Source organism: Neofelis nebulosa, chromosome 9 (assembly GCF_028018385.1).
Source record: "Neofelis nebulosa isolate mNeoNeb1 chromosome 9, mNeoNeb1.pri, whole genome shotgun sequence".
NCBI lineage: Eukaryota > Metazoa > Chordata > Mammalia > Carnivora > Felidae > Neofelis > Neofelis nebulosa.
The window spans coordinates 125,659,062-125,672,742 of record NC_080790.1 but is presented as its reverse complement, the minus strand read 5'-3'; the positions used below and the strand labels follow the sequence as shown (position 1 = coordinate 125,672,742).

At 48.2% G+C, this 13,681-nt stretch overlaps 2 protein-coding genes across 8 annotated transcripts in view; one reads left to right on the top strand and one right to left on the bottom strand.

Moving 5' to 3' along the window:
- ADA (adenosine deaminase) overlaps nucleotides 1-519 on the top strand; it is a 28,148-nt gene extending 27,629 nt beyond the window's left edge. For all 3 annotated transcript variants that reach the window (XM_058685714.1, XM_058685716.1, XM_058685715.1), the window contains one exon: nucleotides 225-519. In XM_058685714.1, the coding sequence (XP_058541697.1) occupies nucleotides 225-238 (14 nt within the window). In that variant the 3' untranslated portion in view covers nucleotides 239-519. The remainder of the gene's footprint in view (nucleotides 1-224) is intronic.
- Nucleotides 520-1,005: 486 nt separating this feature from the next.
- Nucleotides 1,006-13,681, bottom strand: part of PKIG (cAMP-dependent protein kinase inhibitor gamma) — a 99,774-nt gene continuing 87,098 nt past the window's right edge. For all 5 annotated transcript variants that reach the window (XM_058685732.1, XM_058685730.1, XM_058685734.1 and 2 more), the window contains 2 exons: nucleotides 5,109-5,282; nucleotides 1,006-1,744 (listed from right to left, as the gene is read on the bottom strand). In XM_058685732.1, coding sequence (XP_058541715.1) covers nucleotides 1,665-1,744; nucleotides 5,109-5,256 — 228 coding nt within the window. In that variant the 5' untranslated portion in view covers nucleotides 5,257-5,282 and the 3' untranslated portion in view covers nucleotides 1,006-1,664. The remainder of the gene's footprint in view (nucleotides 1,745-5,108; nucleotides 5,283-13,681) is intronic.

Genomic DNA, 13,681 nt, shown 5'->3' with positions numbered 1-13,681 from the left:
GGGTTGTCACCATGGCCACCTAAAGTGAAGGGCAGGGGAGCTGGGCCTAGGTCCTAGCTCTGTTCTGCTTTCTTACTGTGTGATCTTGGCAAAGCATTCTCTTGCTCTAAGCCTCAGTCTCCCCATCTGCAGCAAGGGTTCCTCTCTGGCTCTGATATTCTGGGATTTTCTTACATCCTGGGTACTAGAAGGTGCCTAACCTGTGTCTCTGACCTGGCAAGCAGGGCAGCGTCTCTGAAGACATCACGGCCACCTCTCCAAGCCCTCACCCTGTGGATGGAGCCTCCCTGACTCTGGGGCCTGGAATGACACTCCTACCTTTACTCCTTCAAGGAAGACCAGGGTTCCCATAGTCAGCTACTGCTGCTCTTGAAGCCTGTGTGCCTGTTTCTGTACACGTGAAAACTTCAGCACGCTGTATCTCTCCTCGGACTGTGGACCAGAGTCTGGTTGAATCTGAAACCTTCCTATGGGGACTCATGCTGAAAATCTGGTGCTCAATAAAGAAGCTAATGACTAGTGTTGTGCAGCGCTGTGGTCTTGGGTGGAGTGAGAACAGAAGGAGGCTGTGGGTTCCCGGACTCGGGCAGCCTGGTCAGCAGCAGGACCCTGGGACCCTGGCGGGGGCTGCAAAGGAGAAGCTAGAGCTTCTGATGCTGGGGGTGGGCAAAGAGGGAACCATAGCCCGCCTTCCCTCAAGAAGAAACCAGGCTTCTCTTGAAGAGTTATGTGCTTAAATGCTACCTCTGAGCCCCCTCTCACTGTAGGTTTTAAGGGCTGGGCCTGCCCATGGGGGTGCGCTGTGGACTGGGGTAAGCAAGAGGGACAGATGGAAGAAGATTCATCAGGCACCAGGCCAAGGAGGGTGCCAGCCTCTGGAATACCAGCATCTTCTCAGGTATGCCCTTCCATGGAAACCCGGGGCAGTGACAGATCCCAACTAACTTGGGGAAACCTGGCCCACCCCTGCTTTTGCTGCTTAAAGGAGAAATAATCTTAAACCAGTCACACAAATCATCAGCATTTATTTCTTGGGTCCTAGGTGCCACTTATGTTGGTAGAAAGGGCAAAGAGTTGATCAGTTGTGAGCACAAAACCCCTTCCCTAGAAATGGATCCGTGAAGCTCCACGAGGGGACGCGGAGCTGCACAGATGGTCAGTTCCGCTTACAATGCCTTCCAAAAAAAAAAAAAAAAAAAAAAAAGTCAGCTCCCTTCCTCTCTGCTGAAAAGAGGTTTATAGTTTTTAAAAAGTTTAAAAGTGTTTTTTAAAAAAAGGGATACGAAGGTCTTGACCCAGAAGGTTGGGCTTGGAGAAGGCGGGGCAGAGCTGGGCCGTGGTTGCCGCCCAGACCACCTATGGAGGCGTGTTCTTGGGGTGCTGCTCACCCAGGTGCCCGCTGAATAAATAATGCCCCGCAGCTACAGGGTCTTGAGAGTGTGCCCGGGCACGGTGAGGAGGTGGTGGGCGAGTGGAGCCTGAGGGTGCAGGGGGAGGGTTTTTCCAGGGTAGGGGCCACGGCGGCCTCCGGGGGTGCCTTTTCACTCTGGCCTGGCTTGCCTGGTACAGGGGCTCAGAGAAGGGGCTGCCAGGCCAATGCCAGGGCTCCCTGTCCAGGTGGGGACAGCAGGTCTCTCTTCCACCTTCCATGGGCAAGGTCAGACTCAAGACGAGGTGGTCCCATCGTTGCTCTCAGGCTGCTTGCTAGCTTCCTTGTCTGGGGTGCCCGCCTCTGTCTGTCCTTCTGAAGAGAGAAAAGGAGCATATACACAAACGTAAAGCACAGAAGGCCTGGAAGGATGCAGCTGAAGTCGGAACAGTGGGTGAGCCCTGGGGCGCAGGACAGGAGCTGGATTAAGGGTGGCCATGGCCAAAAAAACCTTTAGCTTGGCCTCTAACAACGTTTGCGAAGAAAATGCAGGCGGTGTTACTAGTATAATTCAATGAAAGGCCAGGCTCATGGGCGACTGCTACAAGCCTCAGTTGAGGATCAGGCTGTCTGTGAAGGTTCTCCAAAAGGAGGGGGCAAATGTGAAGTCCCGGCACAGAATGGGTGCTCAGTGAGTGGTAGTTGTTCTCATAAGACAGAGAAGGGGCAGGGAACAGGCTAGCTCAGGGGAGTACCAGGGTGTGGCCATTTCACTGTGCTGTGTCCTTACCAGACCAGCCCCACCTCCCAATAGGGCCTCTGTCTTTGCATCCTTAGACCAATCCCTCCACTGACCAAGGAGAACCACCCCACCCTGTCCTGAGCTCCTGAGGCTGGAGCATCCACACAGCCTGGAGATTATGATTAGAGTCATGATACAGATGGGAAAAGCAGGCTCGAAGACATGAACTGATTTGCTAGAGATAAGCAGTGGAGAGAGCCAATGTCTTTCCCACTGAATTTTTTTGGCCACAAAGCAGCACTCTCCAGGGTTTATGAAGGCTGGCTGTCCTCGGCACTGCTTCATCCCACCTGCGTAGCAGTCTGAGAAGGTGGTGGTAGCCAGTGGTGCAGCCAGAACGTGGATGTCTGGTGCCCATCCCCACCACCGCCCCTATCCTGGGTGGTCCTGTAACAAAAGCTTGGGCCCAGAGGGTCCTTCTGGCCCTCCAGAAGCCTGACAGACCAGTCTGCGCTTCGGGCAAATTTCCCAGGTTCTGATACCCAATTTGACCCTGAGCTTCCTGCCCTGGCCAGCAGGAACATTCTTGTTGGATTCCCTAGTAATCTCTTCTCTGTTTCCTTGCTGTGGGACCTCAGGCAATTTGTTTAAAGTGAGGATGGGGACACCTTCACCTGTGTGTGACCAAGGCGTAAGACCAAAGGTGGTCACCCGGCACATGGGAATGTCTTCGCCAACACTTCCTCTGTGCCAGTCCCAGCTCTCTCTTGGGGAGAAGGTTCTCAAGCACTTTCTTCACCAACCAGTATTCTTGGGACTCCCTTGGGGTCAGTTTCAGGGCACAATTTGAAACTGGTCAGAATTTTTCATGGTCAGAAACTGCTGGGCAGTGTATTCCTTTCTTCATGTCTTGTCTCTTATCATTAGGCAAAGTAGGGAAACATCCTCCCCCCATAAGGCAGGAAAGGCAAAGGCTTGTGTACGATATGCTTAGGGAGCGTTAACAAACACCAACATGCCACAGACTTGGGAAGGCCGGCGGTTGGGCCTCCAGGACAGGCCAAGGCCATACTTCCCCTTCCGTCCAGCTGGGCATCTGTCTCCTGGGCTGTTTTAAGCAAACAGATTCTAAGCCGGGCCTGCTGGTCAGAATCTTTGTAGGCCCACTCCCTCAGTGAGTCCGGGGGACTGAGCACAGCTCCCCAGGCCTGCCTGTGGAAACGGCTCATTGCAGGGCCTACTGGAAGGTTCGTCAGCCAGGCTGGCCTACACTCCAGCACGACTGCTTCATTTCCTTGCACTGAACACTGTTCCTTCCTCAGGTCCCCTTTTCAAATGTCCGTCACCCTGGCAGGCAAATGTCTTAGACCCAGAGGACCCAGACACTTCAAGGATTCCAAATTAGAGGAAACAGGTATGAGAAGGGCCTGTGTCCATGGATGAGTGCTTACTACTACTGAGGTAGAAGGAGACAGAAAACCGTTCACTAGAGCTGAGCATAAGGATGCAGAAGCTGTGAGCAATATGCCAATATGCCATCATGTAGCACGTACGCGAGACAAAGATCCAGGTGGGAGAGGAGGGGCGCTGTGCTAAGTAGGGTTATGGAGGTGGCTGGGAGCACAGGTGTCGCCTCTGGCTTGAGGCTGTCAGGGAAGGCTTCTCAGTAGAGCAGTCTGGGTCTCTAAGAGCAAGCAAGGTGAGGCAGGTGAGGGAGGGCAGGAGGAACCAGGCCCAGGGAGCAGCATGTTAAGGACGATCAGGGGCTGTTGAGAAATAGACGTGCTTTCCTCTGGCTCCGAGGCAGCAGACTGAGGTGAGCTGTGAGGAGCGTGGCCACAGGAAAGGCGGGGGGGAGGTTGGGGGAGGTATGGGGTGTGCTTCCTTGGGCAGGTTGCCGTTCTAACAGTGTTAACTTGCTGGTGACCTTGAGCAAGCCACCCAGCTTCTTGGGCCTGTAGGGCCATCTGTTACAGGAGAGGGGTGAGTCCATGTGCCCACAGTCTGCTCCGTACTCCACGGTCACTTCTGGCCAACAAGCACCAAGCGCTCTGGACTGAAGGCTACATGGAGGAAAGTAAGATGGTGGGCCTCCAGGACAGCTCTGTGGGAGACCCACGGAGCCCTACAGTTGCAGTTTGCTGTAGGAGGTGATGTGGTACAGACACCGCCTCCGTGGAACTCTGGGGACAGGGAGGAGAGGGCTCTACCCAGTGCAGGAGGGTCAGAGAAGGCTGTCTAGAGGAAGGTCCCAGGGCTGAAAGAAGGGTGGCCCCAGGCACTGTGGGGGTTGGCGGCTGGCTTGCTATCTCCCCCATTCATTCATGAAGCCTGTAGTTCCCAGGCACCTGCTATGCGCCAGCAGAAGAGAAGGCCCCTGCTCTCCTGAAGCTCACATTTAAACACATGAAACCTTGTCAGAGTGACGAAGGTCAGTGACTGGGCAGGTGCCTCTGAGTACAGCCTGAGCAGGGAGATGGCAACCCCAGGACTGAATGGGAAGGTTCTAGTAGAGGAAACTGACACAGAAGGCTCTGGACAGGGCAGGCCTGCACCCTGACAGAAACAGACTAATGGTGGGTATGGCTGGAGGACAGAAGGTGAAGGGAGAGGGGCCCCCGGTGAGAACCCAGAGGCAGGGCAGGGTAGGGTCTGGCCCCACGGCAGGGCCCTGTGATGATGGGCTTGGCAGAGGCAGGAGGAGACAGGATGGTCTGAGTGAGTCTTGCTGTCTTGCTGGCAACTGGCCGGCAGGGAGTGGTGCAGGGAGGCTGTGGGGCTGGAGGGAAGCCGAAGGACCTGGGCTGAGTCTGGGAGAACTGACAGGCCCTGTGGATGGAGGGCAGCGAGGAAAGGGAGGAGCCCCAGGTTCCTGGCCAGAGAGTCCTCAGGGCCTGAGATGCCACCTGGGACTGATTTGGAGTGGGCGGTCTATGACTTGGAGGACAGCCCTGGAGCCCAGAAGTGTAGGAATGCTAAAGACCCGTGGGTACTGACCTGCCCCCTCGAGTGTCAGCTCGCCCATGTCTCCAGCCAGCTTCCTCACGCTCACAGCCTCAGAGTCCCCCTGGATGTCAGGGACCGCGTTCCGACGGCCTGTCCGGTCACAGGAGATGAAGTCCGAGTAGGAGGACTCGACCTCCATCACGCCTGTCGCATCGCTCTTCAGGCCTGTGGGCAAAGGGGCAGGAGCACAAAGGTGAGGCCGGGTCCATCCTGCAGGGAAGACTCTGCTCCGGTCCCTAGCACGGATGTCTTTTGACAAAATGACAGTTTCTGCCTTAATCATTGAAAACAGCACAGAAAAGTATGAAGAACAAAATAAATCACCCAAAGTTTCACACCCAGAAAACCACTATCGCCAGTTGAAAGAACATCCCTTGTCTTTCCTCTAAAGTTACTGATAAATATCTAGCACTGGCTAGATGCTGCAGATGAAGCCATGAACAAGTCAGCCACAGTCCCTGCCCTCCGGGAGCCTACAGCCTGCTGGGGGCCACAGCAAATTGCCTAAATCACCCGAGGAACTGTCTGGGTGCTCAGGGCTTCCAGGGAGAAGGCAGGGTGCTGGAGTGACTACCAGGGTCTGACCAAGGCTGGGGATCAGGAAGTGACGGTTTAGATGAGCTCCAGGGAAGAACGAGTGTTATCTAGATAAGGAGTTGAGGGGAAGAGCACGTGTGAAGGCTCAGGGGAGGGACGGGTTTGGTGGAACGGAAGAACCAAAAGAGCCACAGACTCATGGATGCTGGGCGAGGGGCAGTGACACCAAGGATGCCGCTGAGCTGGGCAGGGGCCAGATCACCTCTGCAACCTGACGACTCAAGAGTTTTGGCCAGGTCACAAAAGCTCAGATCTGCATTTTCAAAGATGACTCTGACATCTGGGTTGAGCAGGGCCCAGAAGTGGGCAAGTTGAGGGCTCCTGCAGAAGGTCAGGTGTGAGAGGATGGTCAGTGGAGGCAGGAGGTGGTGGTGCAGATTCTAGATGTAATTTGGAGGCTAAATCAATAGGACCTGGTATCTGAATGGTGGGGAAGTGAGCTTTCTGACATGAGTAAGCAGACGAAAATGTGGCTGACTGAGATGAACAGCACAGAAGGAATATTTTGGGGCATGATGGTGGGGTGAAGGCTGAGTTCTGTTTGACCACACCAAATTGGAGAGGCCTGTGAGCCCTCAAAGGGGAGACATACAGTAGGTCAATGGAGGTACGGGGCTAGAACTCAGAAGAGGGATAGGGGGTGGCATGGGGAAGAAAGACAGGAAATTAGGAGTTACTATGATTAAGAGCTCTGGTCGTTGATAATACAGCCTAGAACGAGAAGAGAACCACATACATAAAAAAGAGCCACATATATTTTTAAAAATTGGGAGATCATACCATGTATTTTATAGCCTACTCTGTAGAACACTCTAGAACATATCATTTAAGGTTCTCTCTAGGTGAGTTTTGTACATGTGTACTTGGATGTACCAAGATTTCATCAGTCCTCTAGAAATGAACATGGAGGTATTTCCAATTTTCTGCCATTTACACATAGTATGTGGTCTTTATGTAAATCTGTGTCTAGCTCTAGTTATTTCCTTAGAATGCATTTCTAGAAGTAGAATTGCTGGGTTAAAAGGAAGGGTGAGATGATGTTTAAGCCACATTGTTTAGACACATTTCCAAGTTGCCTTTGTGAATAGCATAGGTATTTAGGACAATAAAAGATGAAGGGAAAAAAAAACCTTATAAATTCTGTACTACTCCTATTTATATTCCCACGCACAGCACTATAAGCTTGTCCATTTATCTGCACCCTTGTCAACAATCAGTATTGCTATTGTATTAAAATATTCATCTGCTAGGGGGACATGAATATCTCTCACTGAACACCTCTGAGTTTCTGAAGGCAATCAAATCATACCAGATGAACCTGTACTGATATGGCAAGGTTTCTGAGATAAACTGTTAACTGCAAAATAACACCTAACATAGAAACTAGTTTCTATAGGGAAAGAGCAAATACAAGGAAAAAAACCACCTTATCAAGTGTGGTTCTTTGTAACTAAGGGAAACTTCTAAGACTGTATTTTTGTAATTGCAGAAGTTCTTATCAGCCCAAGTTACCGTGTGATGCTTTCCTTAGGTAACTGACATTGGCAGAAGGTGCCTGGGGTGGGCTTGGGAAGTGCCGAAGGGGAGTGTGCATGTGTGAAAGGGTGGGCTACTGGTGTGGAGGGCTGGCCCCAATGTCTCCCCACAACACCGAGCTCAGAAGAGACCACTAAAGAATACAGCGGGGGCGCTCAGAATGCTCAGCTCCTCTCCAGACCTCTGTTCCCCGACATCTGTAAAATAAAGGCAGGGCCGGATCCTGTCTAAGGCAATCCCCCCAAGCTCCAGCAGAGGGTGTGCTCAGGCTTCTTTTTTTTTTTTTTTTTTTTTTTTTTTGGTTGCCTTGAGAGAAAGAAGTTGCCCCAGTGCTTGGTCTTGTCAGTAAAAAAAACAAAACAACACAATGAACTCTCTGAAGCCCCAGAAGTGGTTCCTTCTGCAGGTCACAGAAATTTCACTCCTGCACTCTCTCTCTTGGGAAATGGCTCAAAGCTTCAGAACAGGGGAATGGCCTGTTGCAACAACAGTAATAACACTAAAATTTATGGCAATTCTAAACAATAATAATAAAGGTGACACTTGCCAAGTCGTTCTGTGCTTTCCCTACCTCACTTAACTAAATTGCCACAATAGCCCTCTGAGGTCAGTGAGGTGAGTTCATAACCATGACTCAGAAATATCTTAGACCCAAAGCCCATCCTCCATGTTACATCCACATCCGAGGGGAAGGGACAGACCCTGGGCAGGCCACACCATCTCCCCAAGCTCTGTGTCCTTAGCTTTTCTCCAACTAGAAAAGCTCCAGGAGATTTCACCACACCAGACCCAAAGGCCTAATCTTGGCAGCTGGGCCAACATGCTCTGTGCTTCATCTTTAGATTCTCAAACAATGCCTGGCAAAGAGTATGTGCTCAATAAATATTTCTCAAGTTTGTGTCTACCTGTCTATTGTCCCTCCATCTCTCTTAGCCAATTGGTGGGGATGATAAAGTGACTCCGCAGGGCTGCTGGGAAAGGCCTCAGTCCACTGTAGACTGATATAACGTTCTTGTCCGGTACCTCTAGAATCTGATACCACTGTGGGATGGAGTTACAAGCTACATCTAAAAGGCCAGCCTCCTGATGGAATAGACACCCTGGGGCTTTGACTCCTGCCCTTGCCTGGCTGACCTTACAAGCTGCCCTGTGCAGGGAGCTGGTCCTCCTGGTTCAGGGAAGTGTGCCAAGTGCAAAGCCCAATCCTGGAAAACACCAACCCAGCCAACATGCTCCGGCTACCCCTGTCCCCTCCTCGTTCCCTTGAGTAACAGGGATTCCAAAGCGATTGTAGGGTTTAGTCTGGGGAGCCCCCTGCGCCACAGCACAAGTACACAATTTCATTTTTCTTCAACACTTGAATTCTTGCTCTCTGCTGCTTATAGTCAACAGCAACGGGGAAATGAATCTTTAGAGTTGGGAACTACGTCAGAAAATGGTCATTATCAGACTGCCTGTCACAGTATAAACCACCAGAACGTCTCTGCAGAGTGATTTGATAAGATGCATCAAGAAACCTCAAGTTTTGGGTGCCTGGGTGGCTCAGTCGGTTAAGTGTCTGACTCTTAATTTGGCTCAGGTCATGATCTCACTGTTCGTGAGACAGAACCTCGAGAAGGACTCTGCGCTGACAGCACCTGCTTGGGATTCTCTCTCTCTGCCCTTCTCATGCATGCACGCTCTCTCTGTCTCTCTCAAAAATAAGTAAACTTAAAAAAAAAAGAAACCAACTTTTTTCATATCCTTGAGCAGCTAAGCTCATAACTGTTCTAAGAAAAAAATCCAAGTTGTAAATGCAGATATACAAAGATGTTCATTATGGTATTTATAATAGTCAAAAACTAAGACACTAAAATGAGCTCATATATGGACAACAGAGAAATATATACAATTATACAAATGTTTAATTTATAGCTAAATGAAATACACTTCAGGCATTAAAATGTGAATATTTTTAGAAGACATGGGAAAATGCTCACAACTGTTAAATAAAAAATATATCACATATTTAAATTACAGTTAAAATTTTTGTATTTTTCATAGTGAAAACATTCACTTTATTTTTAAATTATTTCCTTCTTGAATACGTGTGCATGTAGTATAAAACTCAAAAAAAAGGACATGCACCAAAAAGAATAAATTACTAGGAATATACTTATTAACCAAGGAGGTGAAAGACCTGTACTCTGAAAATTAGAAAATACTGATGAAAGTAACTGAAGATGACACAAATAGAAAGATATTTCATGATCATGAATTGGAAGAACATTGTTAAAATGTCCCAGACCACCTAAAGCCATCTACAGATTCGATGTAATCCCTGTCAAAATACCAACAGCATTTTTCACAGAACTAAAATAATACTGAATACTAAATAATACTAAAATTTATACGAACAAACAAAAGACCCAAAACAGGCAAAGCAATCTTGAGAAAGAAGAATATGGCTGGAGGTATCACAACCCCAGATTTCAAGATAGACTACAAAGCTGTAGTATCAAAGCAGTATGGTCTTTGTACAAAAACAGATACCTAGATCAATGGAACAGAATGAAGAGCCCAGAAATAAACCCATGCTTATATGGCCAATTAATCTATGACAAAGGAGGCAAGAATAAACAACGGGGAAAAGACAGTCTCTTCAAGAAGTTGCACTAGGAAAACCGGGCCACTTTCTTATACCATACACCAAAATAAACTCAAAACGGATTAAAGACCGAAATATGTGACATAAAACCATGAAACCCCTACAAGAAAACAGGCAGTAATCTCTTTGGCCTTGCAATATTTTTCTAAACATATCTCCTAAGGCAAGGGAAACAAAAAACAAAAATAAACTATTGGAACTATATCAAAATAAAAATTTTTGTGCACAGTGAAAGAAACCATCAACAAAATGAAAAGACAGACCTGAATGGGAGAAGGTATTTGCAAATGATATATCTGATAAGGGGGTAATATCCACAACACATAAATAACTTCTACAACTCAACACAAAAAAACACAAGTAATCCAATTAAAAATGGGCAGAGGACCTGAAACCACAGCACTGATTACATCAAAAAACCACAAGAGACAAACCCAAAATCTTTATATAGCTAAAACTTTCTTCATTGACAGTATGGTATTCTGTTGTATTACTTCCCTCTTGATGGACTTTGGGGTTTTTTTTGTTGTTGTTGTTCGTTTTAAAGTAATCTCTACACCCAACCTTGGGGCTTGAACCCACAACCCCGAGATCAAGAGTCCCACACGCCACCAACTGAGCCAGCCAGGCGCCCCTGGCTTCCATAAAAGTAGAACTGCCACATTCATTAAAGGATCTGTGATTTGGGTAGGGTAATAGACACTGCCAAATCTGCCTCCACAGAGGTTAACTCTCATTGGGTATGTAGGAGGAACACTTGGTTTCAACATATTCCTATCAACACTTGTCTTTTTGTCTTTTTTTCCTCAGTCTGAAAGGTGAAACAGTAGTTGGCTGTTTTAGCTTGTACTGTTCCTGTGAGTGAACCTGACCATCATTCCATGTCTATTTCCTTTTCTGTACACTGTTTACTTAAATCCTGTGCCCATTTTTCTATTGGATTGTAGCCCTTTTTCTTATTGATTTGCAGGAGTTCATTATACATTAAGGAAATTAATCTTTTTGCCTTAAGAGAAATTATAAGTAATTTTTACTTGTCATTTGTTCTATGGCTTTATTTTTGGCATTTCTTCACATGCACACATTTTTCTCTATTCATGTAGTCAAACTGATCCATATTTTATTTTATAGTTTCTAGATTCTGCATCACATACAGAAATGTCTTCCCCACTCTGAGATTAGCAAAGAATTCTCCCTTGTTTATTTCTTACACATTCATGACTTTTTCACATTTAAATCTTTGCTTGATCTGGAATTTATTTACTCAAATGTATGAGTTAGAGATCTATCTTAATTAATTTTTCCACTTCTCTCAAAACCATTTGTGGAATAATCAAACTGAAGGGGATCCCAGAGCTCATCTAGACAAGCCTCTCATTAATAGCTGGGGAAACGGAGGTTCAGAAAGAAAAAATGACTTGCCTAAAGTTCTTGCATCTAGGGGGTCCTAATTCCTGGCCCAGAGCTCTTTCTCCCACACCACTCCCCCCTTTCGGGAGCCCTAGCGACACTGCAAATCTCCCAGGGGCGTGTGTGGTGTAATAGATGGCATCTAGGACAAACATGCCGCCCGGAGTCCCTATTCACTAGCTCAGAGACCTTGGACATCTCCCTTCACCTCTCTGGACTCCAATTTGTTCCTCAGCAGTGTGGGGATAACAGTAACACCCTGCTGATCAGGGGGCTGTTGTGAGGACTGAATGAGATGGTGTGTGTAGGGTCTGATAAGTTATGTGCAATGTAAGAGGCACACAATTAATAAGTCATTAGTATGGCCTGTTTTCACTGGGTGTCTTACCAGTAAAACTGTCTTTTTGACATTTTCATTCAACTTCTTTGTTTTTACTCTCTATGTTTAATGGTGCACAGAAGGCCAAAAACTTACACTTCCTTCTTTTGTTCTTTATGGCGCTGAAGGTGGTGAAGTGAATGTTAGTTCCACACAAGTGGTGGCTCTGGCTGGCATGTATACTGATATATGAATATTTGATGAATGAGTAAATAATAGAAGATGTTCTAGATTCCAAGGCAGAAGGAGCAAAGGGTGTGCAACCCTGCAACAGAACAGTGGCCAAAGGTCTGGCTCAATCTCTGTGCCATAGGGTGACTGACTCTGACTCTCTGACTCTCTCTCTCTCTCCAACACCCCCATCTTCCTTTCTGCCCATCTGAATATAACAAAGGTTGAAATATGCTCCCTACGTCTCTTTCAGTCCTGACATTTCTCTCTCTCTCTCTCTCTCTCCCTCCCTCCCTTCTCTTTTTCTTTCTTCATTCATTCATTCATTCATTCATTCATTGTTTACTGACCACCTTCTATATGCCGGGCACTGTGTCAGGTATGGGATATATTTTGGAGAATAAAAAGACATTTACAATTTGATAAGAGAAAAAGACATTGAACAGGTCAATGATTTATCATCACAGATAGTGATAAGTGCATTGAAAGAAGAGAACAGGGTTCTCTGTGTGTGGATGTTTAGTTAAGGGTTATACGGTCAGCGAAGGCCTCCTTAAGCAGGTGACCTTGTGCTGAGGTCTACAGCAAAGCTGGACAGAGTGTGATTCAGGCAGAGAAAACAATCTGCGTCTACAGCCATCTAATATCTCCTCATCTCAGCTCCAGCCCTACGAGGTGCTCAAAAGTGATGCTGCTCCTCCACTCGTCCTCGTTTTCAGATTTGGGAGCCTTCTTGGGGTCTGGTCACTTGTAAGGCATCTGACTCCGAATGCTTAGGATGGAAGGGAAGGCTCTCGTACTCAGCTTCCCAGGCCCAGACCCTTGGTGGCCTGGGGTCAGGGGCTCTTGCAGGTGCTTGCTCTGGGCACTGTCAAGCTCCCCACAGGAAGCTGCCTTCTCCCTTTAGTTTTTAACACTGTCCCCAGCCCTGTAAACGGAAGAGGCCCTGGGCTCTGCCAAGAGCTACATGGTCTGTTCCAAGTCCACAGCTATTCGTCCTCATTGCTCAGGCAGATTCCAGTACAACTCCAAATTGTTTTCCAAATATACCAGAAAGGTCATTTCCTGTTTTTTTTTTTTTTTTCCTTTTTTAAAAAGTATTTGCAAAGACCATACAAAAAGAAAGCAGACCCTTTTGCAAAGGGCACAGAATGAGACTTGGTCCCATGGGAGAGGCCCCCTCAGAGGTGGGGAAAATGCTCTGGAAGGCTTCTCTGAGGGAAGAAAGGGCTGTGGAAACCTGATGGAAATACCAGGGCCTACTCAGCTGGCATTTCTCAGACTCCGAGGGAAGCAGCTTTTCCCTGTGACAGGCAGCCAGGACCAGAGGGGCAGTGAAGCAAGCAGGAAAGTCAGGGCCCCAAAGTAAGTACAATCCCAGAACCTGAGAAGGGGCAGGCAGCTCAATCTAACCATGTGAGGCCTGCACTAAGGGGGCGGGCCGGCACCAAGCTCTATCTAGGTGCCTTAGGGGCACACCCAGAGGGGAGTCACTAGAGAGGAGTCTCCTGCCAGGGCAATGCCTGATGCCCACTCAAACAGCAGCCTCCAGTGAGGTTTCATTTGGAGGCAGTTAGGCAGAGGCTTGGCCTCTGCACCCAGAGGGCAGAACCATGTAGCCCCAGAAGCAGGTGGTAGAGACACAGGCTTTGGGAGGCCACTCAGTGAGGAGGAAAGGACAGGCGGGGTGCTGAGTCATACAAAGTCCTCACTGACCTCCTGGTTGCTAGTCCCCATGGACTTTTCTCAGATCACCGTCTTCCAGGGGTGTCCCCTAACCTCTCGGGCCATGCCGCAACCTCTTCCACACAGGTGCCTCCTTTG